This window comes from Parathielavia appendiculata (genome assembly GCF_033297405.1).
Source record: "Parathielavia appendiculata strain CBS 731.68 unplaced genomic scaffold N657scaffold_3, whole genome shotgun sequence".
In the NCBI taxonomy this organism is placed as follows: Eukaryota; Fungi; Ascomycota; class Sordariomycetes; order Sordariales; family Chaetomiaceae; genus Parathielavia; species Parathielavia appendiculata.
Window position 1 is genome coordinate 2,672,194 of NW_026944222.1, and position 18,303 is coordinate 2,690,496.

Sequence of the window (18,303 nt, forward strand, 5' to 3'; positions counted from 1 at the left end):
GGCCTGATTTTGAACTCGCCCGCCAGATTGCGTGGGGCCAAGGAGGCATCAGGAGTTGCTGAGAATCGTGGAAGCGGCCCGCCATTGTCTGCCCTGTTCGCAATGAACCGTTCGCAATGAACCGCCCTCTATGCGCGTTCGAGGACTATGCAGTGCTGGGTTGGTCCACTGCAGTCCTCGGACGGGAGAGCGTCCCGTCGTCAGCCTGACAGTCAACCCTGCCGCCGTAGAGGCGACCCTTCCATGCCGTATTCTAGGATGGTTTGCCATGGCGGGGCTCCATGAATTAGGATGGGGCACTACAGACAGTCGCCGCCTCGAAGCACGGCTAACCCCGGCACTCATCTTGAGTGCCCAGCTGGCTTTTAGGGCGTGAACCCGTCGACTTTTGGGGACTTTGGGTCACCATAAGTACCTGCCCGATTGTCATCACAACCCGATCGCCGAACAGACATCTGTGGCAGTCCAGTTTCCCATCGAAGTACTTCAATCTAATAAACCTCCAAATGCCCAACATCGTCGTCCTCGGGTAAGCTCCGGTACCGGGAATCAGGACAATTACGGAACCCATCAGCTAACCAACAACAGAGCCGGTGTCAGCGGCCTCACATGCGCCCTGCTGCTGTCAAAGCAAAAGGGCAATGCTGTGACGGTGGTTGCAAAGCACATGCCCGGCGACTATGACATCGAGTATACCTCGCCCTGGGCCGGCGCCAACGTGCTTCCGTATGCCACCTCCTCCATCATCCTTACTGGGCGTTGCCTTATCCGTCTGACACCACTGTGCAGCATGGCTCTCGACCATGATAGCCGCTGGGAACGGCGAACCTGGCCCGAACTGCGCCGTCTAGCCGCCGAGGTCCCCGAAGCAGGTTTACATGTCCAAAGTCAGTTCCCCCTTCCTTTCCCCAGGCACCACCTATCCCTGTCCAGCCCTACCAATCTAACCACCTTCCCAGCCGCCCGCGTCCTCCGCCGGCAAGCCGACGTCGCCGCAGACCTCGTCAAGGCCGCCCTCGGCGACGGCGGCCTCTTCGACCTCTCGCCATGGTACAGAGAAGTAATGGGCCGCTTCCGCGACATCCCGCCCTCGGAACTGCCCCCGGGCATGCACTCGGGCTGCGAGTTCACCTCGGTCTGCATCAACACTGCCATCTACCTGCCCTGGCTGGTCGGCCAGTGCGCCAAGCACGGGGTGCGCTTCCGGCGCGCCGTGCTCAAGCACGTCTCGGAAGCCGCCGGGATGAGCCACACCGGCCAAAAGGCGGATATCGTTGTCAATGCTTCCGGGCTGCTGGCGTGTAAGCTGGGCGGGGTCATGGATAGCAGGGTGTATCCCGCCCGGGGGCAGATCGTGCTGGTGAGGAACGAGGCCGACGGGATCATGCCGACGACGAGCGGGTGCGACGACGGGTTTGATGAGCTTGTGTATGTGATGCAGCGGGCGCTGGGCGGTGGGACGGTACTGGGGGGAACGTACCAGAGGGGGAACTGGGATCCGAATCCGGATCCGAACATCGCGATGCGGATTATGAAGAGGGCGGTCGAGACACACCCGGAGTTGACGGGCGGGAAGGGAGTGGAGGGGCTGGATATCATCAGACATGGGGTTGGGCTGCGGCCGGCGAGGGAAGGGGGCGTCAGGATCGAGAAGGAGATGATTGATGGGACGTGGGTGGTCCATAACTATGGGCATGCCGGCTGGGGATATCAGGGGAGCTATGGCTGCGCTGAGAGAGTGGTTGAGCTGGTGGACGAGATCGTGGGGAAAACGAAACGGGCATCAAAGCTGTAGTTTCTCCGAGAACTGAAGCAGACAACTTACAGCTATTTAGCTGGGGGACTGGGATATGAGAGATGGTTTAAAGCACGGATTAACTGGCTGGTGACTTGGAGCATAAGACGGTGAGATACGGGTGGATGGGAGCTTGGCTTGTCGTTGGGAACAGTAAGCGTATTCCTGAAGCAAGATACTGTGGCTAAAGCACCTACCTATTTATCGAGAGAAGATTCAGCAAGGTTAAATGAAACCTAGGACATCTCTCCAATCTGGCTGTCTATACTAACACCCACCAAACGCAGTACGTCCTGAAACTTGCTGTTCCAGAATGCTCGATACCCGGGAACCCCGGCTCTTTAAGCCTCTCACAATGTGGAGAGAATAACCCGTCCAGTAGCAGAAGGCCAGGACAACGGTAAAGAATCCAGTCTGTGCCGCAGACATCCAATACACTAAGCAACCCCTGCCGGTACAAGGAGATTGGTATAAACGTAATAGAGCTGTCAAGCAAACAGGATAATCTTCCTGAATTTCCAATCCATGCCCCTTCAACGCTGAACGGCGCCACTAGATGTCGAGGCTGTCAAGGTCGTTTTCCAACCCTGTCGGCGTCAACCGATCCCTCCCACGGTACTCGGCCTTCGAAAAGGGAGCATACCGGCTAGGCCGCCCTGAGGGTTTTGTCAGATCGTGGTACATGGCCTCAGGATTGTGTTCACGACGGTGCGGGGGGGTCCCGGCGGGGAGCCGGCAGTGTAGGGGCCGTCAGGGGTAAGGCGGTGCTAAATCAGGGGGTGCCGGATGGCGAGCTATAGTTTGTCGGGGTAGTTGCCGAAGCGGTGCGGGTACCCGAGCTTTCGGTCATGCACCACTTCTGCCAGGATGGCGATGGCTTGCGAGCGCACTCCGAACGCGCTAATGCGCCTGAGGGGTTCGTCGTTGGGGAGGTTCGTGAACAAGAACTGGGAAGTGTGGACTCGGGTTAGTAGAGCTCGCACATCGGATAGGACCACTTTGGACTGCGAAACATGGAGTAGTACTAAGGTATTGACTTACATGGGATACTTCGCTCACTTGGGACTCGTGTGATGGGCTCTTGATGCCAGACAAGCGCGTCGGGACCACAGTAGCGGTGTCCTCTTCGTTCTCGTCCTCGCCCTCGTCCTCGTCCAAATCCTTGCCACTGCGAGTCTGCCACCACCATCTCCATCCACCCATTCTTGCAGTGACTTTCAAATAGGTCTCGGCAAATGGGATATGTTCCGGGCTCGCCGAGGCGCTGATGGAATTCTCAGGATGAATTCCTCAGGATTTCCGAGCTCGATTGGAGGACACGCTGCCCAAGGAAACCAAGGGGGTGAAAAGGGCGGCGAGGTAGACTCAGAAAGTGTAGTAGGCTCCGAGGACGAGCCAGACCGAGACGAAGCAAGGCTTATTATCTAGGTGAAGCCGGTGGAGCCTGCATCCATTTGTTGAAGATGGTGAAGTCCTGGGATACTCGTATTGATGGTACTAGAGGAGGTGGCAGGTGAATGCAGAGCATCACAAACGCAGCTGATGGCATCCGGCGCCTGGCTCATATATGCTCGTGCCGACCATCACTGCGCAGCTCATTCTCCTGCTACATGTATCTCCATCTGGGGTTGACCCGATGGCCTCCTGAAACCTCCATCGAGACCGCCTGGACAGCCTCTTCTGAGGAGCCTTGCATAATGCTGTCAGGAACGAACAAAGAAAACTGCCGTTACACAAATCAATTGTCTAATCCCCGCCTGGTTGAGCTTGCAGCCCCTGACCAACAACATTTGCTTAGGCCTCACCCACGAGCCACACGACAGGACAAGGCCTCCGCTAGGGCAATTCACGACTTGATGCATCTCCTAGGCGAGGCTTTTCGAACATGAGGCTGAATTGCGTTGATACTGGGTTGTAACTAACACTGCAGTGATGATTCAGTGTATAGAATCTGGTCCTATTCCATGAGCTACACATGTACGCTGGAGCCCTTATTACTCGTCATCAGAAGTGAACGCTGAATCATGTAAGGTCCAGAGTGTTGAATTCTGCTTGGTTGACATCTTTGATAGCCCAAGTTCTCCTGCCCACGCTGATGTATAGGGCCTTCATGGGCTTCAAGCTAAGGTTTCGTTCCGTTTCAGTCACCATGGCAGTCATGACAACAAAGGGACAAAAGAGGGCGAAGACAAGGTATTGATTATAGATTCAGTTTAAAACCAGACAGAAACCCAGTACTAGCAGTCTATAAGTTAGATCAAACTCAGGCTGAAATCCTGATGTGCCATGCCCAACCACTTCCGTGACATTCCCATGTTTTTCCAAAACCCACCAAAACAATTTTCAGATCAACCATATGACCCTGCCCATCCCGTTTGAAATAATCTTTTCTCAAGGTGACCGCTTCCCAGGGTGCTTGTCCCTGACGGCACCGTGCTCTGTTCAGTTCTATCATGCTCGACCCTAGCCCGTGCCCGAGCATCAACCATTCTCTAGCATCTCCCACCTTAAGTACGGTAGGTACTCCTGATTTTTCTCCTGGGTTGTCTCACCCTGTTCTCCACAATCTCCGCCCTCGCCCGGTAATTCCCCAGCGCAAAAGGAGGCCGCGTGCCCGGCGGTAGCGGCGACTGCGTCGGATCATGATACACCACCTCGGGGCGGTCCCAATTCCCGGGACTCACCACGATCCTCGCCTGCCCCGCATGTCTTCCGGGACTCCATGCCATAACATCATCGGGCAACAGGGGATGCTCAAACAGCGGGTCATGATTGTACTGGAAGGGGAGCCGCTCTGGTACGTTGTTGAACTGGTGCGGGTAGGGATGCGCCGGTAGGAAGATTCGGTTTCGGATGGCTCTTGCTTGCCCGCGGACCAAGGAAGCGGGGACCCGGCGTAGGGGGTGGGTTTCGTCAAGGTTGGGGAGGGACCACTTGGCGCAGGAAGGGATGGGTTAGTATTTAGGGGTACATAAGGTAGCCGGAAGCCGGAAGCTTTCACTACTACTCCTTGCGGATTTACGTGGGAGCTTATGTGAGAGACACCTGAGTATTCGGAGGGGTTCGGACTGGTGAAGGAGCCCGGATGATTTTGGGTTTGGGATCTGAAGAGTCCGTCGCCATTTACCTCGACTACATCACCGGCGAGAGATGTGCTGCGGCCTCCGCCCGGGCTTGGAGGTAGGGCTGGGCCAGAGTTGTGTCATTGGGGTTGAAATGATGGGATGGAGCTGCGGAACTGAGATCGTTGGCTGGTCTCGGGTCGTGCACAACGATGGGTGTGTAATAAGTGACGAGTTGCCAGCGGTGCGGCACCATCGCCTTCATACTGGTATCATGACGGTATACTGGAACGACCGCAGATACAGGTACGTAGTCCTGGTAGGAAAGCGCTGGTTCGAGGAATACGTGCCCAAAGGGACGGGGAGATTCTTGCTCAGCCAGACGTGGAGGGTCAGATGAAGGAGGCTCCTCTGCTGCATAGCCCTGGAAGATAAAGGAGGTCTCAGGGTGGAACGTGGGGCAGTAATCCTCCGAGAAGTTAGGGTTGTAAGTCGGGCGCAGAGGTGTCCGTGGGTCAGGGCAGGGCTCAGAAGAAGTATCAAAATAACGGCGATCCATATTCCTAAGGGGTGCTTCAAGGCGTTGGTGAGAGCCTGCAATGCAGTAGAAAGGTCGATCTAAAAACACCCCAAGAGAGTTTGAACGGAGGCGTGGACAGTGAAGATGACATCATCGGCCTTGACAAAGGGATGGAGCATATATTTATGCCCGTCATGGATGACGGAACGGATGCATCACACAGGAACGTCTGCTCAAGAGCCCGGTGACTGAGACTGACTGTCTGTCAATCGAAACCTCCATCCTCCCCTTCAAATGCAGTGTCCTACACAAACGTGTTTGAAACGGACAAAGAAGACAGCCGTTACACAGACACACCGCTCTAGAGGAGGTTATCTGATGGATAACACTCGCTTAGCCGGAGCTGCAGCCGCATGATGGATTGTTGCTGCGCAAGGCAGTCGTAGGCCTGCCTGTGAGGCCTCCTTGCACAGACAGGATGCAATTGTTGTCTGCCAGGTTGGACAACACGCTACATCGTGCACCTGAACTCAAAGTTCGAACAAGCTGCTATGCTGTCAACGTAAGATGAGTAAATGTGAGTGAGTAATATGTCCTAGGGTTTTTGCTCCAAACGTACCACGGTAGAACTTAGGTCGGCCGTTGACTTACTTGCTCTTAACAGTGCTAAGTAGCAGATAAACAGCGATGAATGGATGCGGTGCGGAGCGAAGACATGTTGAGAACGGGGTTTAGACCTATTTCGTTTCATCTGTTGCCAATCCTTCTGTTAACTAGCTGCTGTGTGTGAATGACGGGTCTTTCATGTCTTCGTCTTTCTCTCCGTCCGGAAAACCTCAAGACGATTCACGTCACCCACAATTCTCACAGTCTGCACACGCCCTAGACGATATCCATCTCCTTTGATTCTCCCTCCCTCCACATTTCTCCTTCCATCATGCCATAGACATAACAATCGCCTACCAACTTCCATCCCTTGCCCTCCCTCTGAACCACAAATGGACACGGACTCCCCTTGAACAACGCAATCTCGTGCTCGGGCAAGGTATTGTGCGGGACTAACGCGAGCCTTCCGTCTTCCAATCTCGCCATGCCGTAGTCCAAGGGTGTGATAAGTGCCGCGTCCAGCCACTTTGGCTTTGCCGGCAAAAGAATGTTCCAATTCCCATACGTGGCGAGGGCCATCCAAAAGAGGCTCATCGGCCTCAACCATTCGGGAACGGTGATGTATGCGTATGCCATTCCGAGGGCAAGGAATAGTTGTACGAGCGCTATGACAGCGGCAAAAAGAGGGAGTGCGCCTTTGTGGTGATCGTAGCTGAATCCGAGGAGAAGCCAGTGAAGACCGGGGAAGCGTTGGTTGATGCTGAGGAAGCCCATCAGGCGGAGAACGGGATTCCACCACAGGGCATTGCGCAGCGCCCTGAATTCTTCGACCATCTCAGCGGTGAGGTCGCCAGGGGTATTGTCAGTGAGCACGTGCACGAAAAAGTCGCAGCCGCGCCGACCTTTCATGAGGGTCGTGAACATGGCCGTCAACTCGTCGACTTTTTCCCTTTGGGCACCATCTGAGCCTAGCCATGTCCCATGAGACTCTGCGAGGCGTGCCCATTCCAAACAGATATCCAACGCACTTCCCTTTCTATAGGTGTTTACCGGCCACATGAGAAACAGCGCACGAGAGGGGTAAAATAGCAGGGTGCGAAAGAAATGTGTTGTGGCTTCGCCGGAGAACATGAATTCGTTCCAGGAGCCCGGGGGTCGGGGCTCCAACGAACCTCTAGGATGTTCAAGTCGTGCGTATTGATGGTGGAGCTCTAGCGCTCGGCAGACTATCGCGATCCGTCCGGCCGTCATGCCATGGAGCACGAGTGTCCGGCCTGATGGACCATCGCGAAGAAGAGGGGTCGGGCATCGCGAATCCCCTGACGCCCGATAGCCGCGGTATATCTCGGGCCTGGTGTCACCAAAGCGATGGTAGGGGACCCCGCTGGTCAAGCCGAACCGAGGGGAAGGTAGCTTGGAGGCGTCGTATGCCCAATCAGGTACCCAGGACGGGAGGTCAGGTTGTCTGGTCAGGCAAGCCGGCGCCAGGCAGTGAACCAGCAAGGTTAGGTCGCGTGTCTGCTGCAGCAGCGCAAACATGACCCTAGTATAACACTCAACGGTCGAAACCTTGTAGAGATCATCGGCATCCCCGCTGACAAGTCCGCGGTCTTCTGCGGGAGCCAGCCCTAACAACGAGTAAACCTTGTCTCGCGGATTCGATGCCTGAGACCATCGGAACTGCACGAGAAGTTGCGCCAGGCTCGGACCTCCCCGTCCTCCATGATGGTGGAAAATGGTTGTCAGACGAATCAGACCACGAAAGTTCGGGCCGACTTCCCGCACAACCCACTTCATACAGTGTTCCAACATGAGCAGAAAGTGCTTGAAGTCGGTCCAGGATAGCCAATATCCGTTCGCCAGTATCCGTGCTTCTCTTGCCAGACACATTTCCTGGATGATCCACACGCGACTCCAGTACGGCTGCCGGAAGAGCTGTAGGAGACCGTCCATAATGCTCGGCGGGAAGATCTCCCGGTTGCCCTTCTGGAGAGCGACCTGTATGGCCATGGCTTGTAGCAGGTCCCACGCCTCCTCCGGGTAATTGTCTGTCAGGCCCGCCTCGATTTTGATCCTGCGTGCAGCAAGGTTCCACCGCAAGGCGTAAAGTTCGCAGGCTTCGAAACACTGCTTGACGTTCTTTGGGAGAAGTGGCGGCTCGAGCCAAATCAAGACTTCCTGGGCTCGGGAATAGATGTCGCGCATGATGGCGACTTGGTGTGCCTGCTCGACTATGTCGCGTTGATTGATGCAGATGGCGTCAATCCAGATGGTGAGTCCGTTGGGATATGCCGACTTGAGGTCGTCCAGGGCTGTATGGAGGTTTCGGGTGACGTGGATCTCGACTCCGTTGCAATGAACAGGAAGGGTATCACTTGGGTTTCCCCAATGATAGGAAAGTGCCTTGTAATTGGGACATGCCGCCAAAGTGGTGTTGCTAAGATGCCAGGACTGGTCATCGGCTAGGGTGAGAAGGCGTATGGAGGCGCCTTCTGGACCTCTATTGCGCGGCAGTTTCAAGTCAGCGTAAAGGGGTTGTGAGGCCATCGGGTATAGGGTCGACACTGGCAAATCGCCAGGTACTTGTACATACGAAATGGATGCTGAGTAGGAAAGCGATATATGGTTGGGCTCCTGAATGCGGGGAAATCACTGAAGACCCCGAGTTGCTTACTGCACAGGAGTGCTTGGTCTTGAGGCGAAGCTGGGACGCCCAGGAGACAGCCTCAGCCAAGTCCCAGTCTAGCCACTCCAGGGAGACCTATATTGAATGCTACTGGAATCCCGCCAGCTCGTCTCTTTCGCCGGATATGTCGAGGGGAACAAGCTGACGCAAGGCTAATAAACGAACACCATGCTGGGCTATCCTGCAGGATGAAATTGCTGGAAGGATAGCTTCCGACATGTTTCAATGTATGAGACGAAAATGTCATGCCATTATTGGTAAAAGATTAGGGCTGAGGTGTGAGCTTCTTAGATATTGCGAGGCCAGAGAGCAAGTAGGTGGATGAAGTATTTCTTAAATGTTTCATACACTTTTATGGGCCGATGGTCTAGTGGTATGATTCTCGCTTAGGGCTACCAAACCTGAAGCATTGATGCGAGAGGTCCCGGGTTCGATCCCCGGTTGGCCCCAATTTTGCTGTTTATTTTTTATGTCTGATCAGGGAGGTATCCAGGGACTGTTGTGAAGCCTTTTGTCCATTGCAACAAATGAGTCAAAAACCTCACTCCTTTCGCTGTTATTTTGCCTGTCCCCGCCGTTGGTATCACATGATCGGATTCGCTAAACCTCGTAGCTGTCTTACCCTGCCTTTGGCGATGACCACACTAAAGCAGGAAGAGGAACTGTCGCCGACTGCCAGCTCTGGTAAGCTTATGTTTCAGAGCTTTGTCCGGTATTGGAATAGTTGGCATTGATTAATGTCGGTCACCGTCTTCCTATCCTTGGTATAAACAAAGAAACCCAAACCTCCGGCGCAAAGCAGAATGCCAACCCTTGGATGCCCTGGTCTCTTATGGAGCAAAACTGCAGTATGGACGGCCGCGCACGCCTCCCCAACACCCCACTCCCCCATTTCAGCCGAAACCTTCCGCCTATCTCCCGTGTTCCCTATAAACACCCTGAGTTTTCCTAGGCAAGCCTACTCATTCTTCGTCGAGGACTCAGCCGTGGCGGGGGAGTCGGCTTTGTCGGAGGACTCGGCCTTATCGGCGGCCAAGGCGGCCTCGGCGGCGTCCATATTCTCGCCCTTTTCCGGGTTGTACTTCTTAAGCAGGTTGAGCAGAGCCGGCGGGTTGGCGCCGAGAAACTCATCGACCTTCTCGCCGTCCTTAAAGACAACGAAGGTGGGCATGGCGCGGATGCCGAGCTTCTCCGCGAGATCGGGAACGGCGTCGACGTCGAACTTGGCAAAGTAGGTCTTGCCCTTGTACTCGGGGTCCTGGGCCCATCTATACAGCAAGAGAGGAGGGAGTTAGTCGTAGATGTTTGTTACTGGGCGGAGGTGGAGGGGCGAAGAGGGTGTGCGAACCGAGCGACTTGGGGCGCAATCGCCTTGCAAGGACCGCACCATGTGGCGAAGGCGTCGAGAAGGACGACGTGATTCTTCGCGATTGTCTGCTTGAACTGGTCGACCCTGGAGCACAGAGCTGGGTTAGTGATTCTCTGCGTAATCCAAGCAGCAGGAGGGGATAAACCACCTCGCGATCTGAAGGGCAAGAGACTCACGAATCGATGATATGGACCGTCATCTTGGACGAGCTGGTGGTAAATTGTCTTGGGGTAATTGGTATGATAGTTGACGGAGTTCCTCGAAGGGTCCTAACGGCGGGTCGCAGAAGTCTCGATGTCATTTGGAAAGAGGGGATTGCATGACGGAAGGAAAGGTGAGGTTATTAAAGACTTTCGACAGGATCTTGGGCTAGAGTGGATGCTTCTGGGCCAATGATGTAATCCAGGACCTCTCCGGATTTGTCAGTGCATGACGGCGCTTTGCCCCACCGGGCTCAGGAACACGCTGCATTCAGGGTCCATGATGCCACATCTTGCTCCCATTCATGTACGTGTATTTCATCCTGCCGGGACCTTACTAAGAGATGACCCCTTTGTTTCTCGCCGGCCCGAGAATGCGACTCCTTTGTTCCGCGGTGAAGCTGTACTGATTTCTCATCAACGACTTATCGATGCGGTTCATAAACCCCTATCCATACTCAGCAGCTAGTCAGCACACTACTACGAAGAAATTCCTTTCCGGTTCAATTTAGAAACTCCGAAGCACCTTATGCCGTGAAACCACTATTGGTACGGACGTACAGTACGTGTCTGAAAGTTTGGAGCACCCCACACCAACTACCGCCAGTGTGACGAATCTCGAAGCCCCAACTTCTGGAAGGGACTCCTGAAGGCTATAATTGACAACGGGGTGAGGTTCGGTGAAGCCAAAGGGTTCACAACAAGTGCACAAGCAATTGTCTCAACAGTAGATATGGCTGACTGCTTGTATTGCTTACTGAGGAAACTACTGTGATGCCCGTGGCTCTGGGGATCGTGAGCTATATACAGCTTCCTCTCCTACTGTGCTTAGGAGCGCTCGTCGCCTCCATCGCTCCTTCCATGGAGCGAATGCTTGACTTCGCGCTCCCGTCGTGATTGGCTATACTCCTGTTCTGAATGATTAGCTCGGGACGCTCCCCTCGCGGCCCCACCAGATTTCTGCATACGGCCATATTCGTGACACACACACAGGCTCACTAAGGAAGATGCACCGAATCTACAACGAGAAGCAGGCAAGACGACTGTATTGTGCGTGCATCACTTGACCAACTGACTGATTCTTGGGAGAGCGAAGTTCCAAGTTCTAATCTGAGTCTCCCGCTCTCCAGATATCCTCACTCTGTTGCGAGTCATGTCGCTTCGCCATGAAATCCACAGTCTCTCGCCTGCCAATAACCCAAGTGTAGGGCTCACATTGGGGCCCGTGACATGTACTCTGTTTTCTATTTTCTTTCTCTTTAACTTGACCTTTATCTTTCTTTTTATCTTTAATCTTTGTGTTTTTAGTCTTCCTTTACTTAACGTTGACTTTTTTGGTATTTTTCTTTTCTGTTTTCTTCATCTTGCTCTCTCTCTTTATATTCCCTTATTATCTTTTATATCGTTAACGTTATGTTTTTTCCCGCTCTCTCTTTTTTTTTCATATTCCTTGCTTACTTTTGTCCCATTAATATCTACAGTAATAGGCCCCATGTGCCACGCTAATGATCAACCCAAAGTCGGATTGTAACCAATTCGCGCCAGGAAACGGGGGGGACTCATTGGGCAAACTCTAGCCTCCCTTTTGGCTTGCTACAGTACATACTTCTCTGCGTGCATGCATATTTTTCTGTTTGTTTGCATGCCTCCTGGTGCCCCGGCATGCTGAGCTTTTTCTGCCCAATCAATTGTTAGTAATCCGTACAGTTGCTTCGCATGCAGGGTCAGAGAGGACCACAGCGGGGAATGCAGTTAGGTTGAATGACCCTCAGTTGCTATTAAAATATATGGTTGGCATGTGCTTGCTGCCAATCGCCTTAGGTACAGTACCTTTTCCGCTCCGGCTCCCATCTCTGGAATCCCAAGACACTCCCATGCTGTACCTTGGATACTTCTGCCTACGTGAAAACCACATTCTGACACGCCGCCCCAACCTCGCACTTCTCATACAAACTCAACCACGCGTCCCCCCCGCAAAACTGCGCCTGGTCCCCCATGCAGCGGTAGTCGCACTTCGCCAGGCTGGCGAGCGTCGTCGCGGGCCGGCGCGTCTCGGCAAACGAGTTGCCGCACCAGCATTCGCGCCGCCACTCGGTGCCGGCGTACTTGAACCCGCGCGCCGTGCAAAACGCCGTGCACCGCTCGTTGGTCATGGCGTCGGACGACTCGGTCGCGCCCGACAGCGTCCGGAACGCGCCGTCGCTCGTCCACCGCTCCTCGGGGGCGCAGCCTAGGAAGCGAAAGCCCTGGGCCGTCATGTCCGTGAAGAGGCTGCTCGGGTTAGGGGTCGAGGTGGCGGTGGAGGAGGTGGTGCTGGTGGTGGTGGAGGCCGCGGACGAGGTGGCGGGGATGGTGGAGGTCGAGAGCGTGGTGCTGCTTTGCGGGGGCAGGCCGTCCGTGGGGATGACCACGAGAGTTACTTTAATGCATTCGCGGTTGACGTCGATGACTAGGATGGTGTTAGTGGAGCCGAAAAGCCGTGATGGTTGATGGGATCGACATACGCGTGTTACCCGGGGGGGAATAACGGAACTCGTGGCTGCCGTCAAAGGCGTGGCGAACGCATATGTGGCCGCCGGCGGGCTGGTTCTGCCAAGTGACGAACTGCAGCTCGATCTGAAGCTCGTCCGTGTCGGGGTTGCAGGCGTAGGTGGGCTGAAAGATGGCTCGGGGGTCACCACGGCCCGTCATGAACAGTTTGGTGGTGTGGTCGATCTCGGAGAACTAGGGAGGTCAACTTGGTGGTGCTGGCAGTGACACAAGCAGATGGTCATACCTCGCCGCCTATCACGGCGCGGACGCCATTGGGGACGTGGTTGATGACACCGTCAACCAGTGTCAGGTCGAATGTTGGCACGCCGACAGGGCCGATGAACAGATGACGGTCGCCGCCTCCGGCCTCAAGCAGGTTCATGTACTTGTTATGCACCTCGGGCCGGGAGGCATTCTGAACCTGGGCACGAAAAGGGTAGGCAATGTTGTTGGGGAGGCTCTCGGTCGGGATAGTGCAGGCTGAGGTCACAGCGGCCCCAGCGAGCAGGGCCGAGATGCTCCTTCGGTTCAACATCTTGGTTCTTGGGTGGGAGTACTGCAACGATCGAAGTCGGTTGGACCACCAGAACGAGACCAAAGGACGCCTTCTTATGGGCGCTGCGAATTCGGACGTCGAGAACCCCGAACGAAGAGCCGCGAGGTCGCCGACAATGCAGCCTGCTCCCAATATTTACATGATGCGCCATTCAGCTGCACAGCCTGCAGGTTGCCCAGGCTCTTGCATGGCCAGCTGAGGGACAGCTCAACACACGCACAATCCTGACCATGCTGGAGTGGTCAGATCCTGCTTCCCAAGGCCTTGGCAGCCAGCTCTGCTAACGGCTTTTGGCAATAAACTAACGTAACGTCATCCTGGTCGTGTCACTGCGTTGAGACCTGCAGGACAACCCCTTGCCGCTGCTGAGTGTTTCAGGGACCTGGCCTTGGCACCTGCTCTTTTTCGATCCTCTGAGAAGCCGTGCAGCGAGTTACAGCTCTGCAAGCATCTCAAACTCCGATCCGAGCCCGCCAGCCGCACCCTTGGCTTCGTATAGGTATTCTGGGGATGTGGCGGGTGATCGGAGACAATTCGCTGCTGCTACGCCGATTTCAGTACTTGCGCGGCCAGGGCCATCTGCAGGCTGACCTCAGCCTGTCGACTACAGCAGTAGCTGTTGAGCTTTTCGTTCGTTTGCCTACAACTAAACATTGAGTGGAGGAGCCCATTAGGTACTGTAGTCCTTCTGCTTGGAGAGCATAGCACAATGATGGGAGGGCTTTCAATTAGTGAGACAGCCGGCTGAGGAAACCTGTGACTATGTGTAGGCGCTGGTAGGCAAGGTATCTTCGCCTGCGAGGCCGCATCACCCAACGACCCGCAGTTGGTGCATGCTGCAGTTGGGTTTAACTGGTGGTTCGGAAATTGATTTGTGACACTGTGACTTGCGGGGCACTCAGCCCAGAGAGCCATGATGAAATGATTGCGGCTGCCATCCATACCTGGTACAGAGACCGACACTTGATATTGGGGGAGGCGTATTAAGTACAAGTACAACCATTCAAAATTTGAGTCCATGCTGGTCACACAGCGCAGTGGGCACATCCGTTCAGTGTCCCTCCGATTTTTCCCAAATTTGTTTCAACGGTCTTGACAATGTTCGTAGATATGACGCTGAAGCCAGCAACGGTACCAGGTGATTAGGTTAGTAACCTTGCAAGCTGTTGTGTGCAACAATCCACTGTGCTCAAAGAAGAGAATACCACTACACCCAATCACCAGATGGAGGTATCCAAAGTTCTTCCGCTTGGCCATGGTAAATCTACGGATGGAGTTCCATCCAAGCCTAACCACTCCGTACACGATAAAACTCAGTATAAAGCTCCTAGCCAGGGCCTTTGTCAGTCAAAGTTAAAACCAAAGCGCTTGAGAATCAAAGGCAAGTCGCCATAAATACACTACCAGGTATCTAAGGCTCTGAACACTTCATTACAGCCGTCATTCAAGCCAACGACTATCGAAGGTCAGATTCGCGGCTAAACCGGGCGGCCCTTGGTTCAGGGGTCCTCCGGAGACTTGATCCTTCGCCAGCGCGTGAAGTACCGTCCCTGCTTCATCGGTTCGATCTGGCGCGGTTTGGCCTCGCTGCTTGCTATCTCTCGCCATCCAGGGGCTGCGGTGAAAGGCCGCTGCTATAACCGTTTTCCTTGAAGCCGTTGATTCCTGAGTTTGATAAACCCGTCACTCGCCCGCTGCACGGCTTTGAAGTCGATGTGGCGTGCTCCCCACTCAATATCCAGGACCATACCGTCAATGAAATCAGCTATGTCGGAGCGGCACTGCTGTATAAGGAGCGAGCGAGCGAACTGGGTCAACGATGCATACGGGACGCCGTTCTTGCTTCTCTCCACGTGGGCCTCTAAAGACGGATCGACGAAGCAGTTCGACGAGGGCGTCAAGATGAACCAAAAATTGTAGCTTTTGCGGCGGAAACAGGGAAATGGGTGGCGCAGGGAAGGCGCACTGAAAGCCACGGCATGCCGTCTGACCTTCGCGCGGTTTACCGAGCTTCTCTGATTCAAAGGCGGAAACGCAATATGCGTCTTGGACGTTGGACCTGTTGTCAAGGCAAAGCTCCAGTCATACGGTAGGTAGGGGCTTTCATGGCGATTACGAAGACCTACTCTTTGTTTGCAAGCACCCGCAATATGGCCGTGCGATGCGGGAAGTGGCCGAAGAAATCCATTTGAGTATGAGCGGAAGTTTCTCGAACGAGTCACGACAGCGGAGCCTGAGTCTGAAGGGATTGTCCGCTTTGCCTTGAGGCTGGAACGGAACCCAAGCCCTGAAGAAACAGGCCGCCACGGACAAGGTGGCCCTGGTGGAAGCAGCGGCAGGAGCTCGAACAATAGCTCCCAAAGCAGTTCCCAGAGCTCTGGAACTCCAGAATCCGGGGTAAAAGCGGAAGCAGAGCGTCCGCCACCAACCCCCCAGCCGTCCGGGGCGGGCGCGTCAGCGGAAGTGGCCCTTTGGCTTCGCGGTCGCACACCGCCGCCGTAGCGAGCTCTGGTCCCGGCGCATATTCCCGGAAAGCCCGGCAGCTGAAAAGCAACAGCGCTGGAGAGTCGGTGACATCAACGATGCAGCGCCTAAGAGTCTCAACACAGTCGTCCAACTAAGGACCGTCACGCAACGCCAAGTGAGCCTCAGATGACAGAAGATGAATAGCAGGTTACCATATGCATGGCCTAGGAATGAGTCGTCAAGTGCGCTTAAGCTCCTACTGAGGGTCTTAGTGGAAAGGTAAGGAATAAAGCAGCGCTTCATCTCGAGCCAGTCACCAGGGCCTGTTGAAGCACTACCACTGTCGCTGATCCGGTAACATCACTTCTGAGACTTGGGTATAGCCCCTATCACACGAGATTGGGCCGTAGGAGCACCGACCAAAAAGGAAGCCGTCAATATGTTGCAGGTCGCTGCCCTACAAATATCTTTCAGCATCCCTTCAGCCAGCTCCCACAACCTTCTCCACCACATCGTATAGCACTTCGCAATACCACCTCTGTTCTGTGCGCTCTGCCTCCATCCCACAACAGAACTCGACACCGGTCAATACCTAACAACGTTCAACACCCTTCCTGGCGGTCGAAGAGCCGCTGCTCCCCATCACACCTGACGTGGTTGACGTGGATGGAGAGATGACCGTCATCCGGTCCGACTTCAAATCGTTCGGCCTTCGAGCCCGCACTCGACCATCTTTGCCGTCCTCGAGTTCTTGGGCGTCGACGCCAAGTGGAAAGACTTTTTTCAAGCGCGTGTTGGAGCCCGAGATGAGGTTCAAGGCGGACCGGGCGGTCCAAGTTACCTTGGCATCCTCGTCGTAGCACTGCTGCCCTCGGAGCCTTTGTTGTGCCAGCGGCCCTGCCGGTTTCATACAATCCCGTCCAGCCAAGCAGCCAGGGTACTTACGTGCTACGCCCCCAAAGGAGCTAGCTCCTCAGCCTTGGCTTACTAGGCACAGCAAAAACAGTAGCATTAACAGAGTCGGAGACTGCCTTATAGAGTTGCGCGCAGACCAGTATATAAGATGAATATCACGAAGTCTTCGATACAACTCCTTGGACAGGCAGGCTGTGACTGAACCTTAATCCGTGGTAAGCTCACGCCGAGTTCAGGAACCCTAAAATGGGCCGTCGATGTCCCGTAGCCAGCAACATGCATTCAATTGCTACCTTGACAATGCAATCCCATAACGTATATTACCAGCGAGCGGATCACTCTAGCAATATTTGGTGGAGCATGCACAATGGGACAATAAGAAATTGTTAGATCACACTAACAATTTTCTAACGTCATACTGCATGCACCTCTACCAAAAATTGCTAGAATGATCCGCTCGCTGATGATTCCGCTCGCTGATTATATACGTTAGATGCCATCACTCAGCGCCATCACTCAGCCCTCCACTCCTCAAACTCCTCCTCCAAATGTCTTTTCAGCTCTGCAAAGCGATTTCCAAACCCCTTACCACACCTCCAGCATACCAACTCCTTGGCCAGATTCCCATTCTGAAACCCTGTCTCCCTTCGCACATCATCTTCAGCAAGCGGGTAATCCGCCAAGGGCACGAAAAAGGGGGTATTGAAACTATTGTAATGCTTCCTGTGCCTTGTCCGGTAAGAGTGCATGTCCCTCGAGATGATATGCACATGCAGATGCGCCATGGACGGATGCGCATGTGTCCCGACGCGGATCTCCTTGCTGTAATCCCTCCCCGGCGGCAGCTCGTCGAACGGGACGCCCTTGTCCATGGCCTCGTTGCGGGCGCGGTTTCTGGCCGAGAAGGAGCCCAGCCGTCTTGCAAGCTCGGCTGCTGCGAGCTTGGAGGCGACTGCGGCTTCCTCGCGCATCATAGCCAGGAAGGCCGGGTCCTTGAAAGCTGTGTGCGGGTGCACGAGGTAGTGGTCCGGTGAGCGCGGGAGGAGAAGCAGGTGGATGGTGGCTTTCGGAAAGGCGTCTTTGATAAGGACCGTCTTGTCTGTTACGCGCAGGACCTGGTCGGGAAAGCGCTCCGGATGTTCAATGTATTCGATTAGGGCGCCGCGCCAGACACCACGGATGACCTGGGAGGCTTTGCTGGCGAGAGATTGCGGGGCTTGCGAGACTGGCGCTTTTGGTTTGGGAGCCATCAGTTCGGCAAAGGCATTGCGCTTTGCGGACGACTTTGTCGTGATGGTTGAGGATGTATTTGCTGGGGTGGTGACCGTGGACGATTCTGCGACTGGTAAGGCGGACTCGGCGATCAAATCTTCTCGGTCTTCAGCTGGGTCGGCCATTTTTGTAATGCTAACGAAACTTGACAGAACGTTGGGAGTTCCGGTATTAAACTTTGGATGTGGTGAAGTATTTGAATTGCTATTTGCTGTTGTTCTGTGTGATTAACTGAGTGATCGGATCATAAAGTAAGTTCGTGGGACTGTTGACGTTGATATAACTAACATCGAATGGGAGGCGATATGATTTCAGTCAGCTGAT

General features: G+C 54.5%; 8 protein-coding genes and 1 non-coding gene across 9 annotated transcripts; 2 read left to right on the plus strand and 7 right to left on the minus strand.

Annotated features, from left to right (window-relative positions):
- The first annotated feature begins 313 nt into the window (after nucleotides 1-313).
- Nucleotides 314-2,046, plus strand: N657DRAFT_307031 (D-amino acid oxidase-like protein). The gene is made up of 4 exons (XM_062786714.1): nucleotides 314-529; nucleotides 589-726; nucleotides 790-887; nucleotides 960-2,046. Exons 1-4 carry the CDS (start codon nucleotides 507-509, stop codon nucleotides 1,793-1,795), a joined length of 1,095 nt encoding a protein of 364 aa, XP_062650171.1. The 5' UTR covers nucleotides 314-506; the 3' UTR covers nucleotides 1,796-2,046.
- Nucleotides 2,047-2,452: 406 nt separating this feature from the next.
- On the minus strand, nucleotides 2,453-2,998 carry N657DRAFT_710074 (uncharacterized protein; the record flags this gene model as incomplete). Its single annotated transcript, XM_062797428.1, has 2 exons — nucleotides 2,453-2,799; nucleotides 2,837-2,998. The coding sequence occupies 2 exons, from the start codon at nucleotides 2,996-2,998 to the stop codon at nucleotides 2,590-2,592; spliced, it is 372 nt and encodes a 123-aa protein (XP_062650172.1). The 3' UTR covers nucleotides 2,453-2,589.
- Nucleotides 2,999-6,105: 3,107 nt separating this feature from the next.
- On the minus strand, nucleotides 6,106-8,612 carry N657DRAFT_643187 (uncharacterized protein). Its single transcript, XM_062792498.1, has one exon. It carries the CDS (start codon nucleotides 8,528-8,530, stop codon nucleotides 6,260-6,262), a length of 2,271 nt encoding a protein of 756 aa, XP_062650173.1. The 5' UTR covers nucleotides 8,531-8,612; the 3' UTR covers nucleotides 6,106-6,259.
- Nucleotides 8,613-9,025: 413 nt separating this feature from the next.
- On the plus strand, nucleotides 9,026-9,118 carry N657DRAFT_t47. Its single transcript has one exon. It is a non-coding gene; the product is annotated as a tRNA-Pro (tRNA).
- A 509-nt stretch (nucleotides 9,119-9,627) lies between these two features.
- On the minus strand, nucleotides 9,628-10,237 carry N657DRAFT_654783 (thioredoxin-like protein; the record flags this gene model as incomplete). The annotated part of the gene is made up of 3 exons (XM_062794534.1): nucleotides 9,628-9,937; nucleotides 10,018-10,122; nucleotides 10,215-10,237. 3 exons carry the CDS (start codon nucleotides 10,235-10,237, stop codon nucleotides 9,628-9,630), a joined length of 438 nt encoding a protein of 145 aa, XP_062650174.1.
- Nucleotides 10,238-11,221: 984 nt separating this feature from the next.
- On the minus strand, nucleotides 11,222-11,469 carry N657DRAFT_643189 (uncharacterized protein; the record flags this gene model as incomplete). Its single annotated transcript, XM_062792499.1, has 1 exon — nucleotides 11,222-11,469. A coding segment is annotated over one exon (150 nt), but the record flags the coding sequence as incomplete, so codon positions are not given.
- Nucleotides 11,470-11,818: 349 nt separating this feature from the next.
- On the minus strand, nucleotides 11,819-13,502 carry N657DRAFT_643190 (WSC-domain-containing protein). Its single transcript, XM_062792500.1, has 3 exons — nucleotides 13,015-13,502; nucleotides 12,743-12,962; nucleotides 11,819-12,687 (listed from the first exon to the last, which is right to left on the minus strand). Exons 1-3 carry the CDS (start codon nucleotides 13,303-13,305, stop codon nucleotides 12,137-12,139), a joined length of 1,062 nt encoding a protein of 353 aa, XP_062650176.1. The 5' UTR covers nucleotides 13,306-13,502; the 3' UTR covers nucleotides 11,819-12,136.
- A 1,164-nt stretch (nucleotides 13,503-14,666) lies between these two features.
- Nucleotides 14,667-15,596, minus strand: N657DRAFT_307068 (uncharacterized protein; the record flags this gene model as incomplete). Its single annotated transcript, XM_062786715.1, has 1 exon — nucleotides 14,667-15,596. A coding segment is annotated over one exon (636 nt), but the record flags the coding sequence as incomplete, so codon positions are not given.
- A 1,419-nt stretch (nucleotides 15,597-17,015) lies between these two features.
- On the minus strand, nucleotides 17,016-18,244 carry N657DRAFT_643193 (HIT-like protein; the record flags this gene model as incomplete). The annotated part of the gene is made up of 1 exon (XM_062792501.1): nucleotides 17,016-18,244. A coding segment is annotated over exon 1 (881 nt), but the record flags the coding sequence as incomplete, so codon positions are not given.
- Between the last annotated feature and the right edge of the window lie 59 nt (nucleotides 18,245-18,303).

Excerpts from the sequence above, each read along its gene's own strand:
- N657DRAFT_643190 (XM_062792500.1), bottom strand. The coding sequence starts at position 13,305 with ATGTTGAACCGAAGGAGCATCTCGGCCCTGCTCGCTGGGGCCGCTGTG. Across the intron at positions 12,963-13,014 it reads GCGCCGTGATAGGCGGCGAG|TTCTCCGAGATCGACCACAC; the intron begins GTATGACCATCT and ends TGACCTCCCTAG. Across the intron at positions 12,688-12,742 it reads TTCCCCCCCGGGTAACACGC|TCATCGACGTCAACCGCGAA; the intron begins GTATGTCGATCC and ends ACACCATCCTAG.
- N657DRAFT_643187 (XM_062792498.1), bottom strand. The coding sequence starts at position 8,530 with ATGGCCTCACAACCCCTTTACGCTGACTTGAAACTGCCGCGCAATAGA.
- N657DRAFT_307031 (XM_062786714.1), top strand. The coding sequence starts at position 507 with ATGCCCAACATCGTCGTCCTCGG. Across the intron at positions 530-588 it reads CCCAACATCGTCGTCCTCGG|AGCCGGTGTCAGCGGCCTCA; the intron begins GTAAGCTCCGGT and ends AACCAACAACAG. Across the intron at positions 888-959 it reads AGCAGGTTTACATGTCCAAA|CCGCCCGCGTCCTCCGCCGG; the intron begins GTCAGTTCCCCC and ends CCACCTTCCCAG.